Here is an 18,522-nt window from a genome sequence, read left to right as displayed (position 1 = left end):
TGTCCTCGTTTTTATTTTATTACTTAAGTATACTTTTATTATCTTATTACTCATAATAGTTTTTAGCTATATGTTATATTAGCTATATTTAGCTATATGTTATATATATTAGCTATATGTATATTAGCTATATTATATTATGTATATTAGCTATATGTATATTAGCTATATTTAGCTATATGTTATATTAGCTATATTTAGCTATATGTTATATATATTTTATTTTAAAAAGTTTTTGAGACAGGATTTCAAATAGCTTATCTGATATCATAGAGCCTAACTCACTAAGACAGTGAAGAATACCCTTGAATTTCTACCCAGTGTTCTTCATTGCTTGAGTGGTGTGGTCTCAGGTGTGGACTACTGTATAGTACGTGATGTTGGAGAATGAGCTCAGGACTTGATGCAAGCTATGCAAGTATTCTATAATCTGAGCTAAATCTCCAGCTCTTTGCACTATATTTTGATGGTTTAGCTAAGTTTTATAGCATATGCCTTTAACTTTCCACAGTTTACTTTCTAATATTATATGTTTGCCATTTAAAAAAAAATAAACTTTAGGCAGTGTGCTTTCATCCACCCTCTGGAAATTCTTCCTATTGTTATGTTAAATAAATATACTTTATTTACATATGTTAAATAAATACACTTTATTTACACATCTGTCATAAGCCTCAAGATCCATTACTGTCTTCTTTAAGCAATTACCTTTTTGAGAGCTTTATTGAGGTAAAATTTTTCTTGTAATGAATCCAACCCTTTAAAGTTCAGTTTGACGAGTTGTGGTAAATAGGAATACATTTGGTAAACTGACATCTGTCTGGTGGTTACTATGAACGCACTGCTAAGAATATCTACACATGAGTCTTTGGATCAATATCTGTTTTTCTGCTTTTTGTTTGTTTGTTATTTAAATTTGGTGAATTTTGTGATTAGAATACATTCAGTTTCACAAACTCTACTGGAAACTGCCAAGCTGTTCTAAAGTTATTGCATTTATTAGCAATAAATGGGGGTGATTTCAGTCTTTGAAGTTGGCCATTCTCACGAGTCTGTAGAGCAGTGGTTCTCAGCCTGTGGGTCATGACACCTTTGGGGGTAAAATTTCAGACACTATGCATATCCAATATTTACATTACAATTTGTGACAGTAGCAACATCACAGTTATCAAGTAGCAATAAGATAATTATATGAATGGGGTCACCACAACATGAGGCAGTATATTAAAGAGTCACAACATTGGGAAGGCTGAGAACTAGTGCTGTAATGGAAACTTATCATGATACAAATTTGTGTCTCTCTAATCTAGTGAATAATAATTTGAGTATCTTTCTATGTGTACAATTATCATCTGGATCTACTTATGTTTTTTTAAATGAAGTATTCTCTCAGTCCTCCATATGGTGTTAGATTTCTATCTATTTAATTATTAAAGAAAATATTTCCCTTTAAAAAATGAGACACACATGTCTGCACTTTTACCTGCAGTTAATCTTTTAAAGGTAGTTTCATTTTATAAATTGCATTAGATACCTCTAAGAAGTCCCATGTGAGTGTTGACTTTTACTGTCATATGCAAGCACATGGTGTGACAGGTGATTTGCTATATAAATGTATGTAGTCTAGCCACTCAGGAGCTTGAGGCAGGAGAAGCATTTGGAACATGAGTCTGTGGTCACCTTGGGCAATATTGCGAGACCTCAGCTCAAAACCAAACACACACGGAATGAACTTTTAAGTGTACACTGTAGTATTGTTCACTACACGCACACTGTTGGCCAGCAGATTTCTAGAAGGTTCTCATGTTGCATGCTGGGAACACTGTCCATCAGATAGCAATGCTGTTCTTCCCTTGTCTTGGCAGCCAGGTTTTGGCTCGCTGCATTGCTGAGTTTGACTAGTTTAGATCCCCTTATAAATAAAGCCGTGTGGTGCAAGTCCTTTTGTGCCTGCTCTATCACGGTTAGCATCATGACCTCGGGGTTCCGTCATGTTATAGCACATTTGGTTCTTTGCTTGAATCTCCATTTTTCTTGCCTTTGAAATAAGTGAAATATTTTCATAGTTCTGCTTTAACATCCTCGAAGATAATCTTTGCCATCCATCTCTGGGTCTGTTTCCGTTTGGTTTTCCTTTTTATTGATCTTGTTTGCTAGTCTTCTTCTGAGCTCCTTTAAGAGTCTAAGGTATCTTTAGTTTCACTGAAGGTCAACATTGCTCTGGTGTTTCTATCTTCTGCTTTCTGCATTACGTGGTCTCTTCATTGACTGACTCACGGGTGTTGATTCTGGAGCTCTTCGGTCTTCTGGCGTTTGGGGTTTCCTTTCCCAAAGTTACATGCTTTGCCCTGGCTCCAGGGAAGCCCTTTGCAGGTCTCTGGGACTCTGCTGCCCAGGCCTCCATTCTCAGGCAGGAAGAACTATAAACGTAGACACACTGGCCGCTCAGCTTCCTTGTCTGCTCAATTCACGGAGAATTCTGACCTCTCCCCCATTCTGCAACTCGTTTGTAATCTCTTGCCAGCAAGCTGGCAAAATCACAGCTCACTTCATTAGTTTGTCATGGCAAGGAGCATAGTTACAAACTTCCAACTTTCTAATATTTGAACAACTACTTTCTTAGTAGAGCTTTTTTTTTTTTTCACTTGCTCATGATGGAGGAGTAAATCCAATTCCTGTAGCTCCATCACGCTTAGACACAGAACTCCCCGCTAGAAGTGCTGGCTGAGAGATGTAATGCGATCCGACATGTAATTTAACATGACGAGACTTCTGGGTTGAAAGCTGACTGGGAAAGGTAAGAGATGATGGAGGCAAGGAGCTAGGAGAGAATTGCTACAGTCCAGGACAAAACCACTCGTGATAATGATAGACAGGAAAGGAAATAGTTGGATTCAGGACTTAGAAAAAAAATAAAAAGGATTTGCTAGTTGTTGGGACGCTGAGTAAGAACAGGAAGGAGAGATCAAGGATGCCGGAAGAGTTTTGGCCCAGGTCACCAGTAGGGTGGGATGTCATCAGAAGAAGGGGTTCATTAAGAGAGTATCAAACACAGTGAGGATAGGTAAGTCTCTTAAGGAGTCTAAATCACTTTTGTTAGTTTTAATGCCCCCTGCCCCACACTCATTCTTATAATCTGCAAGCGTTGTCATCCTGGTTGTCTGGCGCTATCCCACTACCCTCTGCTTCCTCCCACTTCTGCATTGCTCTTGCCTTCTCCACTGCTCTCTCCTACTACCCTGCTTCCCTAGCCCTGGCCATGCTCAGTAGGCTTTCTTTTCTCTCTACTCTGGACCCTTCCAGATGCCTCTGGATTCTTTCTGTCTCTGATCCAAAATAAAACCCTTTCCCCAACTGGAGCCGTCATGTCGGCAGTTTCTTTTCTGGCCCCCTCCCATATAAATCTCATTTCTCAAAGGAATTCAGCATCCAGACAGAATTAGGAAGAAAAAAAAAAGTAGAGGCATTCCAGAGTTAATGTTGGTCCTGTAGCTCAATGAGAGAAGTCTTTAGTTCAGTGGGGGTGAGGGTAGAGCAAACTATAAAATGCTGCTTGTGTGGTGGTTTGAGTACGAATGGCCTTCTTAAGCTCATATATTTGAATGCTTAGTCATCAGGGAGACATACTATTTCAGAAGGATTAAGAGGCTGTGTTGGAGTGGGTGTGGCCTTAAGGTTTCAAGACCCTTCGCCAGGTCCAATTCTCTATCTCCTGCTGTGGATCGGGATGCAGGACTCTCATGTTTCCCCATCACCATGCTCTCTGCCATGATAATGGACTCAGTCTCTGAAACTACAAGCAAGGCCCCAATTAAATGTTTCCTTTTTATAACAGTTGCCTTGGTCATGGTGACTCTTCACAGCAATAGAGCAGTAACTAAAACACCATGCATCAAGGTGAGGCTTCAGCTTCAGCATTCCAGAAGGCTGAGAAAGGAGCTGCAGGGTGTAGGGAGATATGATAAGTTCTCAGGTGGCAAACACCACACTGCTTTCAGGGAGTGTTGACTGACTCTCTCTCTAACTCCATGGGAGGTGGGTAGGGGGCTTGCCAAAGAAGCAAAGCTGAGATAGAGAGACAATAACTTAAAAAGTCTCTTCTCTGCCATGTGCATCCTTCAGGCTTTATCCTACCAAGAAACACCCTGGGCTAAGTTTGTGCAAGAGATCAGTAAAAGGCCCAGGAGAGAGGCAGGCAAGGTCTGAATAAGGGGAGAGAAGTAGGGCACTGGGTCAGGAACAACTGCAGAACTTAGTTGAAAAGTTTGTTAGACTTGAAGGTTTCACACGCGTGCACACGCAAACACACACACACACACACACACACACACACACACACACACACGTCACCCAAACACCCATGCACCCACCCCAACACACAAAATAGCAGTCCTGGTGACATTGTCCTAAACAAAAGACAAAAGGCCTTTGGCCTATTAAACAGAAGGATTGTTATTGGCTAAACAATGACAGTCGTGTTTACCAGAAAAGTGAATCTTCTAAGGGGAATTTTTTTCCCAGGGGCCATGCTTAATCCTCCAACAATCTTCATTAACCTTTTCCCAAAGGTCAATCTCTGGCAAGGGCACTTGGGACAGCCCATCTCACAGCTCAGATACCCATTCTGATGACTGTCATCAAAACCTGCTAGCTTTTCAGCCATTTTTGCTCCAGGAGATGGCCTCAGCAGTTTGATCCCCTGTAAATCTTTCTACCCAGGGAGTGGTATTGTTTGGTGGTTTCTCTGCATCTTCACTTATGGTGATGGGGTTCCTCATGAGAGAGACAAAATCACAGAGAGTTTAAAATGACGTTTGCCTGACCGCTCAGTAGATTATGGTGCTATTAAGTACACACTAAGAATCTGTACAGTATATCTTACCCAAATGTATATGCCTTCCTTGAGGTCATATCTCTAAGGGTGAAGTTAGAGGTTTTTAAAATCACCAATCTTGGCTGTTTTCATCAGTTATGCTCCATATTCTCAATCACAAAACCACAAAACAAATCAATGAAACTTGTAAAAGCAGGGCTGAGGAGATGACTCAGCAGTTAAGAGCCCCTGCTGCTCCTTCAGAGGACCTGAGTTCAGTTCCCACCACCCTCATTGAGCAGCTAAGCATCACCTACGACTCTAGCTCCAGGGGTTCCAACCACGTCTTTTGGCCTCTGAGGGTATGCACACATATGACATACATTCACACAGAGCTACACATAGAGACATATAAATTAAAATATATCTTAAAAAACTGTGTAGTCTATAGAAAATACAATGCTGCCTCTCCTGGATACTTTCTAGTAGAAACTAAAGCTCAGAAACTTTAAACCAGCCCCCAATGAAATGTTTTCCTTATTAGAGTTGCTATGGTCATAGTGTCTTCACAGCAATGGAAACCCTAACAATGGCCCAACCTAAAACTATCTAATGGGCCCCCATCACTTAATACCCTGGGATCCTTTCCTGGATTCTTTCTCTATATCTAGTGAACAGCAAAGGGCCAAGGCTTAGATTCTTACATAAGAGACTTCAAAGACAAGTCAGAAGTGGTATGTATCATGTTTCATTGGTCAGAATGAAGCATGTACCTTCAATCTAACTTCAGAGGAGGCTGGGAAATGTAGTTTTCCTGTGTGCCTGGAAGACAAAATTAGGTCCCTGAGTGTCAAGTGAGCCTCAGCCACACAGAGGATTTTATTTGGCTGTTGTGAGAACTACTCTGTTAATATATGCAAAATATTCAGAGCTGTGCCCAGCACTCAGGGACATCCATGTTTCCAACCAAGTTATAGGAGGAGATTCTTGGAGCTAATTGCTGCTGGCTGAACTGGGAGCTGCCCTGATGCTTTGTCAAGCCAAACACTTGGCTGGAGATACAATGAGCCCCCACTGCCCAAGAATCCCAGCAAAGAATGCAGACATTACTGCCAATCTGTGTGGCACATCCTCTGTTTAATTTGGTTCCCAGGGTGGGGCAAGTTTTATGCACAGGTGTTTTGGTTAATTAGGTGATTAGTACTCTTCAGTTTGGTGTACCGTTTCCCCAGTGACAGACCTTACTTTGTTTAGATTTGAGATAAATCATCACACAGTTTTTTGAGAGGCTTATGATGGTCATTAACTGTCTGCATACATCTCAGGTCTACACGGCAGCTTTAAGGACTGAGAGTCTGGCCCTACCCTTGGCTGAGTTGCCTTCTGATGCCCAACTTTATGGAAATAGAATCAGTCTGGGGAAATGTCACTTTGGGGACACATTTCTGGTTCCTTCTGGGGATCTCAAGCTATATGACCTTTCAAATTCAGGGCCATTGTCTTTGCATAGAGCCTCCCTTTACTAAAGTGAGGTGGCCAAGGTACAGTCACTGAGTGACCAATCAAATGTCAGAGTACTCTTTCCTCCACACTGACTTTCAAGCCATTAGAAAAGCATCCTGAACGATCTTATTTCCCGTCTTCCCCAGATCCTTTCCGTGGGCCCTTTGCTACTCCATCCCCATCATGGCCTTACCTTTGCTTTTCCCTCAGTTCAGGAACCTTCTCTCCAGGTCCTTCCAATCTACACTGTGTCTCCTTAGTTTCTTCATTCCAGCCTGAAGTGGTTTCCTCTCAGAATTTGCGTAGCACTTACTTACCTGACCTACACCAGCCGACATTTTATTTTATTTTATTCCACTTTTTGATTTTTGTATATCTTCCTTTTTCCTTCTCACCTGGAGTTCGGACAGGTCTTGTGTTCGTCCATGTCTTGTGAAAAAAAAAAAGTGAGTTCTCAATAAAAACTTGCTTCATTGATAAACTAAAATGACTGCAACTCAGAATGGGTAAATGGACAAATTAATTTTTTTTTCCTTACACCAGCTTAGGCTGTGTAGAAAACGTGGCCACTGGCTTCTGCTTCTCACACGTCCCAGCTCAGTAATCACAGATGACTGGATTGCTCTCTCCAGGTCTAGTTGGAAAAGTTCTGAGCAAGGGTTATGTTTAGATCGTGTCAGCCCCCAAACTATGGAGGTAAGATCATGTAAGAAGAGGAAAATTCCGAATCACAGCCACATTACTGAGTGGAAAGCCATCTAATCCTTCTCTGCTGCAGTTGAGCCTGGGGTTTTAAAATGCTCCAGTCAGTGCTCTTTCTTCTTTTCTTGGCATTTTATTTTAAAATTGCATAACTATTCAATATTTGTCTAGTCAGAGTAAATTCTGTCTTTGGATTGATTCAATAGATTAACTATACACTTTCAGTTCTCTTTCTTTGAATAGAAAGAAAAACACCAATCATCATCATCATCATAATGCCCTTCTAGGTTCAACTGATAGAGCCTTTCTCTCAATTCTGATCTCTAGAAATGACCTAAAATCTACATTCATGAGATATTCTCTCCTTTACTAAGGTTTAACATGGACCAGCTTCTCAAAGAGAAGTTGGCGGCTTCCTCTTCTCCCTGAGTCCTTGTTCCCTGAGTCCCTAAAGACCTGTAGGTGGCTCAGTGAGGGGCTGTCAGTTTAGGGTCCCTCCTGGTAAATGGATAACCCAGCATGAAGGAACAGCAGCAGAAAGTCAGTGGAGACACAGTAGGGAAAGAGGAGGCAGGATTCGGGAATCAGCCACAGATGGGAAGCTCCCAAGGATTAGTAATCGAAAGCCATTTCTAACGTCTACCCCCTATAGGAGATAGAGGATGAGAGTGGTTACCAAGGAAACAGATAGATGAAGGAGAGGGATGCTGGACACAAACTTCCCCCAGTAGAAGGAGAAGGCAGTCAAGGCCAGACTCTGGCTCTTGTGGAAGAAAGCCTAAACTCTTTTAGCAAGCTCTGCATGTGGTCAGACCTGAGGAAGTGCAGGTGATAGGATTTGCTTCCTAGGGATATAACTACATCTGACAGAGGGCAGAGGATGGATCTGGGGAATCCATCAGACCATCACAAGTGATTAGTCTCAGTGAAGAGAAGTAAATACACCAGAATAAAAGGCCAGGGGGATGGATATGCTCTGAGAGAAAGAATGGAGCGTTCCCCTTCTCCTGAAAGACTGAATAATGTTGGGTCCCAATAAGTAAACCTGTCACAGGATGCCAAATAAGCTGGCTAATTGGGAAGACTGTCGACACAATCACTCATTCTGTAGACGTCAAAGGCTTCCTTACATCTGTAAGCACTGAGCATTCCCAAGTAGATTCAGCGTATCTCGCTGTATGCTTGGCATTTTCAAAAGATGCTGGAAGCGATGGATTAGGCAGGGTCAATGTCCTCAAGAATCTAATAGTGTGGACCATCAAGGATTCCTGGAGGAACTGATAGACAAGTTGAATCTGGGCCAGAAGCAGAAGACATAAGAGCAGAAAAAGATGTTCTTGGGGAAGTGCTGAGTGGGCGTGGGGGGGGGGAGAAACAGAGGCACAGAGACAGAGAAGGAGGGAAGGATAGAGACAGAGACAAAGAGACAGAGAAGGAGGGAGGGAGGGAGGAAGAGAGACCAAGAGAGCAGTGAGCATGAAAGAGCTGGCAGATGAGCTGGAAGAGCACATCCCATTTCAGAACTGCATCTTAGAAAGATTCTTGGATCTTCAAGACAAAAGATGGCTCGGCAGAACCAAAGCATTTAAACAATGAAGTAAAACAACAAAATAATATATGTGGGAGCCAGAGAAATCAGCAGTTACACCTGAACTTAAGGTCCATATTCCTGCAGGAGGACCACAGACGAGGCAGGGCCGGCTGCAGGAAGACAAGGAGTAGGAACTGAGTAGCTGTCCCGAGGAGACACTTCTAGGCCTACTGCCTTCTCACATCCCTGACACCTTTCAGCTAACAATCTCACTGTGCCACCCTTGACAAAAGATCTCATTCCTCCCTGCCAGCCAACTGGAGTTTATACAGAAATGGTACCAATCGCTTCTTGCCCTTTCTGGTGAGAAGGGTGATTACATAACCAGTCAAACCAGTCCACAATTGGGAATTTACTGGGAATTTGGAAATCTTATGTCATCTTGCTTTGGTGCTAGTCCTTGCAATCCTTTTCTGTTCTCTCCTTAGGTGTGTGTGTGTGTGTGTGCTACCCAAGGCTTTATTCAAGCATAATGTTTTCATGATTCTCATGAGCTACTGTATATATATATATATATATATATATATATATATATATATATATAGTATTATTATATATATTATATATTATATATATTATTATATATTGTTTGCTACCAGAAAAACCTCCTTTGACTATGGTGGCCTGGTAGAGAGACAGAACAGGTGAAGGAGAGATCTGAAGTGGGGTTTCTTTGGAGGATGGGTGGGTGGTTTGCTTTAAAGATTGGAAAAGAAAGGGGAAAATTTTAAAAGTTGGCTAAAAAGGCTTTTGTAGAACACTGAAAATCATTCCACATAGTGAAAAGTTATCTTTGGCATATGGGCATAGAAAATTCTACCCAACAGCCTGACCTCCTAATGACTTACCCAGACTTCAACAGTGGGGCTGGTGAATTCTTCCATGAGGAGATTGACACATTGTGAAGAAGCCCCAGAGTTAGGCAGAGGTGGGAACAGAACTATAGATCCTGGTCCACAACCTCTTACTAATTGGCTGGATAACTTTGCACAGAAACCTACCTCTCTGCTTCTCTTTTCTCCTTAGGTAAAGACAAGAGGTGCATTACATTTGCGATTCTGAGATTACATTCCAGGAGAGTTTTAAGTGAACACCAGAAGAAGTTCACTGGAAAACGAGAGTCAGCGAATCTCCAAGAAGGAATAGAGTAGGAAACATCTTAATATTTGCCAGGGAAACCCTTTTCCCTAAGAAGACACATGTAGACCCAGCCACTGACAGAAGACAGTAAATGTAAAACATCTAGATTAGGTAATTTCTAAGGACATCTCTGTTCACTCTTCTGAGTCTGCATACCTGTTTCACTTTTCCAGTCCTTAAAGATAACTGATTCTGAAGGACTCCTATCATCTGTGGTCTGTTTTATGGGCCTTCTCCCAGGAAGTAGCATACTTGAATGCCCATAAAGTCATTCAAAGATCTAGTAGGTTCTCAAACCCTCCAGCAACTTAAATAGAAACACAGGGGCTTACTACTGTGCTCAGAGAACTCACCGAGGTCCAGGCTGCAGGGCTGCAGAACACGCTATTAGCATGCATGCATTTCAGCAACAAAGACGACCCTACTCTTTGCTGCTCCAGACAGTCTGAGATGCTTTTGTGCCCTTGGGACCTTGCCTGGTCCTGTCTCATCTGCCTCAGCCCTGGTACTAAATTGGTTCAAGGCTTATATAGGAAAGCTTCTTCAGAGGACTGGGGCAAAGGAGTGTTTGGAGTTCTTAAATGCTGAAGTCACCATGAGAAGCAGAGCCTAGCTCTTTTCTGGCCACCAGAGGGCGATGGCGGCAGCAACTGGGCAGAAACAGTTCCCAAGAATAACAGCAGAAAACTGAATCTCATGTGTTTATGAATGATGCTGGGGTTAAGGGGTGTGTGTGTGTGTGTGTGTGTGTGTGTGTGTGTGTGTTTGGGGGACAGTAGGGTGAAGGGGTGGCAATTGTGTCCTTGGAGTTAAGTCTCTGAAAATCTGCTAGGTATAATAAAATAAAATTTACACCACAGCTATATATTTACAGTGTATAGTCAAGTAGCTAAAAGTTTATTTTAAGGAAAACAACAACAAAAAAATCAGACTAGCATTCATATGAGGGAAAAGAGTTCTCAGGCACACAGTTGTTAGTGATATGTAAACATACATGTTCTTCTGTGTATGTGACTGCATATTTTGTGTGTGCAAAACTGCATGTGATTTATAGTTAAGAGTACAGGAGTGTGTGTGTGTGTGTGTGTGTGTGTGTGTGTGTGTGTGTGTAAAACCAAGGCTCTTTCAGACCTTTCCAGTACAAGAGGATCTCAAGGAAGTCTGGGCAATACTTCCTCCAGTTCCTGCCCCTTCCCTTCAAACAAACAAACAAAATCATTCCTACAAGTATTTATGGAGCCTCTAACATGGCCCTTCCCCACCGGCATCTGGAAAAGCTCAGACCAGCCAATTTAGAGCAGGCACTGGCAGAATGAAGGCAAGGCTGGGGAGGAGGGGGGTGGGGAATAGGTCCCTTGCAGGGTAGAGCACTATTTTTTAAAATCATGTTTTTTTTCTTTGATGTGCCAAGGAAGTCGGACAGAACTGTGGCACCTTGATTTGAGGAAATAAAGGCTCGCAGGTGACATGATTGCCCCCAAGTTCCTTAGACAGGAAGCAGATGAAGTGATGGTGTCAATACCGTGGTCCAAGTTCTTAAATTTACTACAGAGAAACAGAGACGGATAGAGAGGCCGAGACAGACAGACTGACTGACTGTGACTGTGTGACTGTGGAGTGTTCTCTAATCTGTAAGTCCTCTAGGAAATAGTTGGTCTTAGCTGTGAATATTAAATAGGGTAGGGACAAAGTTTTCACGGATAAATGTGCCAGGGTAGAGCATGCCTAGTAGCGGTATGATCTCGGATAAGCACTTCGCTTACCCCAACTTTGGCTTTTTTTTTTAAACCTAAATAGTGAAGCCCACTTTCTGATGCTCCCATGTGGGTATTCTGTATGCAGCTCGGTGAGTGAATTTAAAAAAAAAAAAAAAGAAGAAGAAGCCACAAGGTTTATAAGTCCTTGGCTCCCAAGAATAGATGAATTTCAATGTTTCTTTCAAGGTGTCGGGGCTGGCCAAGTCCCTTTCCTTCCCAGTTGGGTCTCACTAGCTCCCCTGCAGCCTCCTCCCTCCAGGCTCTTGGTTGCTCCAGCAAAGTTCCCAACTTAGTCGACGTGATGCTCAGCGCAGCCAATGGGAGGCGGAGCTGGTGTTTTGGGAGGGGGGCGGGAGGGGCCGAGCCAGGCGTCTCCGGTGTCTGCCCTGCTCAGTGAATGGAGAGAGCGAGCGCCGGCTAGCTCTCCGGGCCACTCAGTGCCCCAGCCGCCTCCGTGCTCCGCAGCCCAGCCCTGAGCCGGACTTCCCGGGGCACCGTCTTCCCCGGCGCTCAGCCCAGGACCCAGACCGAGCCCTCACCTCTGTCGGCGACCCAGAGGGACCCGAGGGCGCTCGGTACCTGGGCACTGTGAGTGATGCGCAGCGGGGCAGCGCCAGCCCCACGGATGGAGCTGCTGCCGCCGCCGCCCGGCGCGCCCCGCTCCGCCCGCGCCCCGTGCGCCTGAACGCCGCGCCCGCCCCTCCTCCGCGCCAACTCCGCCGCCCGCCCCCCCAGGCCGCCCGCGCGCCTCCTCGGGCTCCTCGTGTCCCGCCGCGCCAGGCAGCCTCCTCTGGGTGAGGGCGCTTGTACACCATGGCCCCCGGGCGGACCGGGGCTGGCGCCGCTGTGCGCGCCCGCCTGGCGCTGGCCTTGGCGCTGGCGAGCATCCTGAGCGGACCCCCCGCTGCCGCCTGCCCCACCAAGTGTACCTGCTCCGCCGCTAGCGTGGACTGCCACGGGCTGGGCCTGCGCACGGTTCCTCGGGGCATCCCCCGCAACGCAGAGCGCCTGTGAGTACACACCCCGCCCGCTCGGGCCACCCACCCGGCTCCTACAGAGTCGCCCTCAGGGCGCAGGTCCTTCTTTCCTCTCCCGCGCACGGGGAACGACCTCTGTTTCCCCCCCACCCCCGCTATCAGAGACGCTCAATAAGTTGGGGGTGGCATGGATTTGGGCAGGTGTGGAGAGAAGTGTCCGAGTTCCCCCTCCCCGCCCCACCCCCGCTATGGGACCGGGTAGTGCCTCTCTGGTTGAGGGCTCCGGGAGCTCATCCGCTGACAGCTCAGAAGAAGAAAGCTGGCAGAAGGCAAGCGGAGAAAGAGTCAGGGAGCGTGGTGGTCTCAAGGTTTGGGGTTGGGCTTGAAGGGTCCATTACTCCTTGCTTCTTAAAGGTGGAGCAATCTAGACGGAGATAGGGAGTCTCGGTCTCAGAGACTTGAGAGCCTCCTCCTCCACCCCTTCAAAAAACTGCGATCCGCCTGGAGATCAGAATGGGCCAGCTGCTGTGTGGCTGTCCTTGCAAGGAAAGTTGAGTGTGTACGTGAAGGTCTTAACTTCTGAAGAACCGGACGGATTCTGAGTGGGTGCTCTCAACACCCTCCCTGCCTGGAGCGCAGCGTTGGGGATGCCAAGTTGCAGCCCGGGTGAATTTTTTATGGCTGGGTTATAAATGCCTCCCCAAACGGGCCGGAGAATGGAAATGCTGACAGCCCTTTAAATGAGACCTAGCGCTATAATCTTACAAACCGCACTCAGCCTCGGATCCTGGGGTTGGCAGCTCGCGGAGAGGCTCTTGGAGAGTGGGGTGGATTGACCCTCGTTTTAACCCCAATTGTGCAACCAAATATTTACTTTTCTTATGTCAGCGTTTTGGAAAGATTTATCATTTTGATCCTCACGACCAAATTCAAAGTTTGGCCTCCGGGGGTGGGCTCCTTTTAGTCCACAGTTGGGGGCGGGGTGAGGGAGTATGGCGCCTCGGAGTGGGTGAGGGTTTGCCCTAGTCAGAATTCCAGCCATTGAACTGCCCAGTTGCTCTCTGCCCAGCCTGTCTTAGGAGTTAGCACACGGGTCTTCTTTAGTCCTGCCTACTTCAGGTCAGGCGATCTGCCCACCCCTGTTATCACCCCCACCACCTCTCTCTTCCCTCCCACCCCCTTCCTCTTCATGGCTGTCTAGGCAGAGACTTCCTAGAAATAAATGCCTTCTTTATTCCGGGTGTTTTCTTTTGTTTGTTGTTTTCGAAGTGCAATGATTGTTCTGTTGTTTAGACAGTAGAAATCCTGGAGGGCTGGCCCTGAATCTTCATTAACACCAGGAAATTAGGATCAGAAATGCAAACTGACCTGCCCAAGAAAACAGGGTAAATATGTGACAAGAAAAGGGGCTGGAATCCAGGCGTCCAAGCCTTCATTCGGGTTTTGTATTAGACCGTATTTGTGAAAATCTCATTTAAATGGTATTTTTAGGTAGGTATAAACTAATTTCCCCTCCTCCTCACGTGAAGGCTGCGGACGAGTTGGGTGAGATGCTATATGTTTAGTGGGTGCTTCCCTGAGACATGCTGTATAGCCCTTCTTGAACCTCCCACAGTCTTCTGTTTCTTAACCTAGCCAATACGCATTACTCTGCCTTGTTCCATCTGTCCTGCATCCATGGTCATGTAACCGGTTATTCAAGTGGCTGAATCCCAGCCTGCCAGGTTTCTAAGCCCAGGTCGCCCACCAGTCTGTAGGCTCCTTAGAGCCAGAGTAAGTTTGGACCAAGATCTCTATAAACAGACCGTCATGAGAGGGCCTGGCTGGGCTTGGGTCTTCCCGTAGGACCCGGTTGCCTCTGCTGTTGGTATATTCCACCGTCACTCATTTTGCTTTAACACCAGCTCTTTTTACTTACTTGGGGGTCATTATTTTCCGTAGTCAGAATCACAGTGACAATTTGAGAAGATCAGGACAGCAGGGCCCCTCTCTTTTGGTTAGTCAGTAGTTCTCAACACCTGTAGCCAGTGTGCCACCAGCTACTCCCCTTTCCCCCCCCCCCCCCCGCCCCCAGCCCAGGCCCTGGGGACTTAGGACATCTCGTTTGCTCTGCAGCTGGAGACAAATGGATAAAGACCTGAAAGACCTGAATCCAGGCATTTCCTGAGGTCCCTCTTGCTACAGCCATGGTCATTACCAGGCATGGACAAAGTGGATGCTGCTCGGTATCTCTGTAGTTACCTGGTGCAGCCTTGGTCACTGCTTTAAGTGCATGGTTGTGACAGAGCTGTCATGGCTGGGCTCTTACCTTCTTTCTAAGACTGGAGCCAGCCTTTTAAGGACAAGCAGGGTCAGGGTCACCTCGGGTTTAAGGTCAGCCCACCAACAGCCCTTCACCACTCATCCGGCCCTCAGGGACTCTGATGGAGTGTGGTAGAACTGTCCTTCTTCAACACCATGTTAAGGACTTCAGATTTGCCGTCTCTGCTCCCTTCCATTCAGTAAACATTACCTGAAGCCTCTATAGCATTCCTATCCCTTGTCCATAAAAATCATTGCATACACAAAGGGAAACCAGCACTTCAGCATAGAGGATGTGGGCAAAGGTCGGAAGTGGGAACCTTTTTTTGATGAACCCTTTAAATCCCCTGGGGGTCCTTTAGTCACGGGACACTGGTTTTTATCAGCAGAGCCATTAGAAGCTCATGACCTTCCAACAGTCTGACTTCTGATCCCAGGTGGTGAAATTGTGTTCTAAAACAAAGAAGCGGTGCTTTCCCTGTGCTCCATTTCTGTTACAGTCTTCCAGAAAGTACTCTTGTGAAGGAGAGAGAGAGAGAATGAGTGTGTGTGTGTGTGTGTGTGTGTGTGTGTGTGTGTGTGTCCGTCCTAGTCATATGATATTAAGGGTAGCCTGAATGGGAAGGATGTAGTTCCCTTTTGGACGTGGCTTCAGGCTAGGAGTAGGGTCTGAATTGTTCGTCATTAAGTCACTATCAGAGTTGGGGGATTGTCTGTGTTCCAAGTTTTTCCCCATAATGTCAGCACATCACACAAAGAAGGAAAGCCTCTGTCTTTTATAAACTACTGACAATTTTTCCCCTCCTAGAGGAGGAGGTGACACCCACAAGTAAGCTAAATAAACCGAGGGGGAGAATTCGGTGTCATTTATTATCCGAGCAGCAAAGACAGAGGCCCAGGGAGGAGAGGAAGTGAATGGAGGTCCTTGAGACAAAACATTTACCAGAGAGTGCAGGGTAAACAGATGTTGCATTTGCCCTTCTGAGTACAAAAGGAACCCACAGATGTAATTCTTCTTCAACCACAGCCTTAGCCTGGATGAGAATGAACCCTCATGTGGGGCCCCTTCTCCCAGTCTTGCCCGAGGCAGGCAGAGGCCCACCTCTCACCCACAGCTAGGTGGTGGCAGTGGGAGCCAGAGTGGACATCTTTGCTTTTTTCCATTTGGCTCCAGAACATGCTGGAAACTGCTGTATTTAAATAAACATTTCCTGTTTGCTAAGGAGAGCGGGCGAGAGTCTGAAACGTGAGAATGTGGTAACTTAATTTTCTCCATCACTCCAGATGACAGCAAGCTTTGCCGGTGGTTGGGTCCAATAAAAACCGACACCGTGTCATAGGCCTTCCCTCACTTGACCACAGAGGTCCAGAGGTCAAGTGGGAGACTTTCCAAGATGTTCAACGGCCAAGCCTAGCGTTTTTTGGTACTCCCAGCCCTTGGGGCCAGCTCAGGGGACCAGAGACTATCTGGCAAGTTATGGGGCCTCTCTGGACCAACCATGGTGATGTGACCTTTCAGAGAAGCATGGGACTCTTCAGAGTCACCTCCTGTGTCAGGTGGATGCTGTCCTAAAGCATATTGTACAAATTTGAACAGATCACTGTACCTCTGGGCATCTTTTCCATAAAAGTAAGATTGTACTGTGGGCTTTGGGACTGTTTCCTTATGTAATCACCTGTTCACCCTTCCTCTGTGCCTAAGCCAGTGCCTGGCACCTGGAAAATTGTTGACAATATATGTTGAGTAAAAGGCTAATAACCCTCAAAGAACACAGGGCAGAATGGGCTGTCACAGATGTGCATTTTGATGGGTGGCTAAGGGCTACCTCCTAGTAGCCTATTACATGAGATACTGTTATCTAAAATTCGAATTTCATGAACTAGAATTACTGCCTCCGTAGAGTTTCCCCCAAGACTCTTACTGCATGATCCACTCTGAAGTCTCGTTGCCAGGCGTTGCTTAGCAACATTGCAACACTCCTACTGTGCACATGCCAATGGAACGAGCCAGCGATCCTGACTACTTCTGCCACAGGACTTTCTAATCAGGAACTCATCAGTGGCATCCTGAGCTCTCTGTGGTTTTTTGATTGCCACTCTTCTGGCATTAATTGATGTGTATTTGTAGGGTCATTATTGAGTTTTGTTTCCGCAGGTCGGCTGGGTTTTCTATTCCGCCCATGGTTTTGCATTGTTATTTTGTTTCTCTATAGTTCTATTGTCTGAATTCACCCCCCCACCCCACACACTGCACATTCGGGAAAGTGAAAATAAAGGGCCTGGTGAGGATGGGCAAGAAGCCTTCAGAGTCTGCTACTCCGTTTTGAGGATGGGCTTATGGCAGCTTTGGACCGGGAGCTTGGGTTTGGAGGTCTGTTCTGTGGCATGCACGCCTGCTACTGCACCTCTGCTGATGCTCTGCCTCTCTGGACTGTAGTATGTTTAATCCTTTTGAACCTCCCTTCCATACCTGTAACGCAGGGATGACAGTCACGCAAGGTCGTTGTGAACGCAGCCCCAGGCAGTCCATATAGTGTGTTCTGCACAGTGCCTGCCACATTGTCCATTCATTTTCATGGCTGGGATTGTTTACCCAACTGCAGTGTATCCAGCTGTAAAGTATGCATAATACCCCTTCCCTTTTGGGAAGGATTAAAGTGATCTTGTCTAGGAAGTGCTTAACAGTACCGGGCACAAAGGAGCCCTCCACAAACTTGTAATGCTGTGGCTGTGTTTCCATTTGCTCATCTCGGTCTCTGTCCAGTTGGATGGCTTAGGATGTTCACTCTAAATTTTGTTCCAACACAAAGCCCCGTGGAGGCAGGCTCATCACTGCCTGCACATGGGCTGTGGGCTGTGCCCAATACACTCATGCTTGGTCTCCTTCTCTCTGTGTCTGTCTCTCCATCCTGCTCTGGCAGCTGAGTCCAGGTTGGCCCATCCAGAAGGGATTATGGTTGGAGTGGCTTCTTCTAGCTTTTCCATCGACATACTGCTTTGTGTTCTATTAAAATAAAGAACGTGTTTTATTTCTATATTTAGAGGAATGTTAGGTTGGAGCTTCATGGGGGAATTCTTGGTCCTGACTTTCTGGGTTCAATGGCCTTCCATGTTTCTCTAAATGGCCTCCCCCCCCTTTTTTTTTGATTCCCAGTGTCTGCCTCCCCTACCGCTTTTACTTGAAACAGCTGTATTTACTAGCACTTGTCACTCTCACTGTGTAAGATGGTCTGAACTTTTTTTTTTTTTTTGAAATGCTGAGGAAAAAAAAAAAAAGAAAAGAAACTCTAAGTAGGGAGGGACCTCACAGAGACCACACTAGTTCTGAAAGGGATGGGTGCAGAGGCACTCTGTGGGAACACTGGGCTGATTTCTAACGCTCTCCCCATTCACTGTGGACGGCAGCCTTGTTCAGGGAGAGGCTCCTGGCCGGCATCTTCAGCTCTACGTCCTGCAGACCAGGACTGTCTTTTGTAACTGCTGCCGCTGGCTGCCAGACAGCCAGGAGGCTATACCTCCTCCATCCTTTGATCTTCATGGTTTTACTAACATTTACCATGTTTGATATATTGGCCCCCAGGAAGAATTGGTCAAGGGGTGTGATTAAAAATCCTCAATACGGGGCAGATTGGAGGTGAGGAAGCTAAGGTTAAAGAATCAGGCAGAGCTCCTGGCTCTGTCACTGACAAGCTAGATGACATCAGTTTTATGGATTGTAAAATTGAACTATTAATTTTT

At 45.8% G+C, this 18,522-nt stretch overlaps 1 protein-coding gene across 2 annotated transcripts in view; it reads left to right on the top strand.

The window, feature by feature from the left end:
- The first annotated feature begins 11,898 nt into the window (after positions 1 to 11,898).
- Positions 11,899 to 18,522, top strand: part of Slit3 (slit guidance ligand 3) — a 588,944-nt gene continuing 582,320 nt past the window's right edge. For both annotated transcript variants that reach the window (XM_034504957.2, XM_034504958.2), the window contains exon 1: positions 11,899 to 12,516. In XM_034504957.2, coding sequence (XP_034360848.1) covers positions 12,320 to 12,516 — 197 coding nt within the window. In that variant the 5' untranslated portion in view covers positions 11,899 to 12,319. The remainder of the gene's footprint in view (positions 12,517 to 18,522) is intronic.

This window comes from Arvicanthis niloticus, chromosome 6 (genome assembly GCF_011762505.2).
Source record: "Arvicanthis niloticus isolate mArvNil1 chromosome 6, mArvNil1.pat.X, whole genome shotgun sequence".
In the NCBI taxonomy this organism is placed as follows: Eukaryota; Metazoa; Chordata; class Mammalia; order Rodentia; family Muridae; genus Arvicanthis; species Arvicanthis niloticus.
This window is presented reverse-complemented; position numbering and strand designations above follow the sequence as displayed.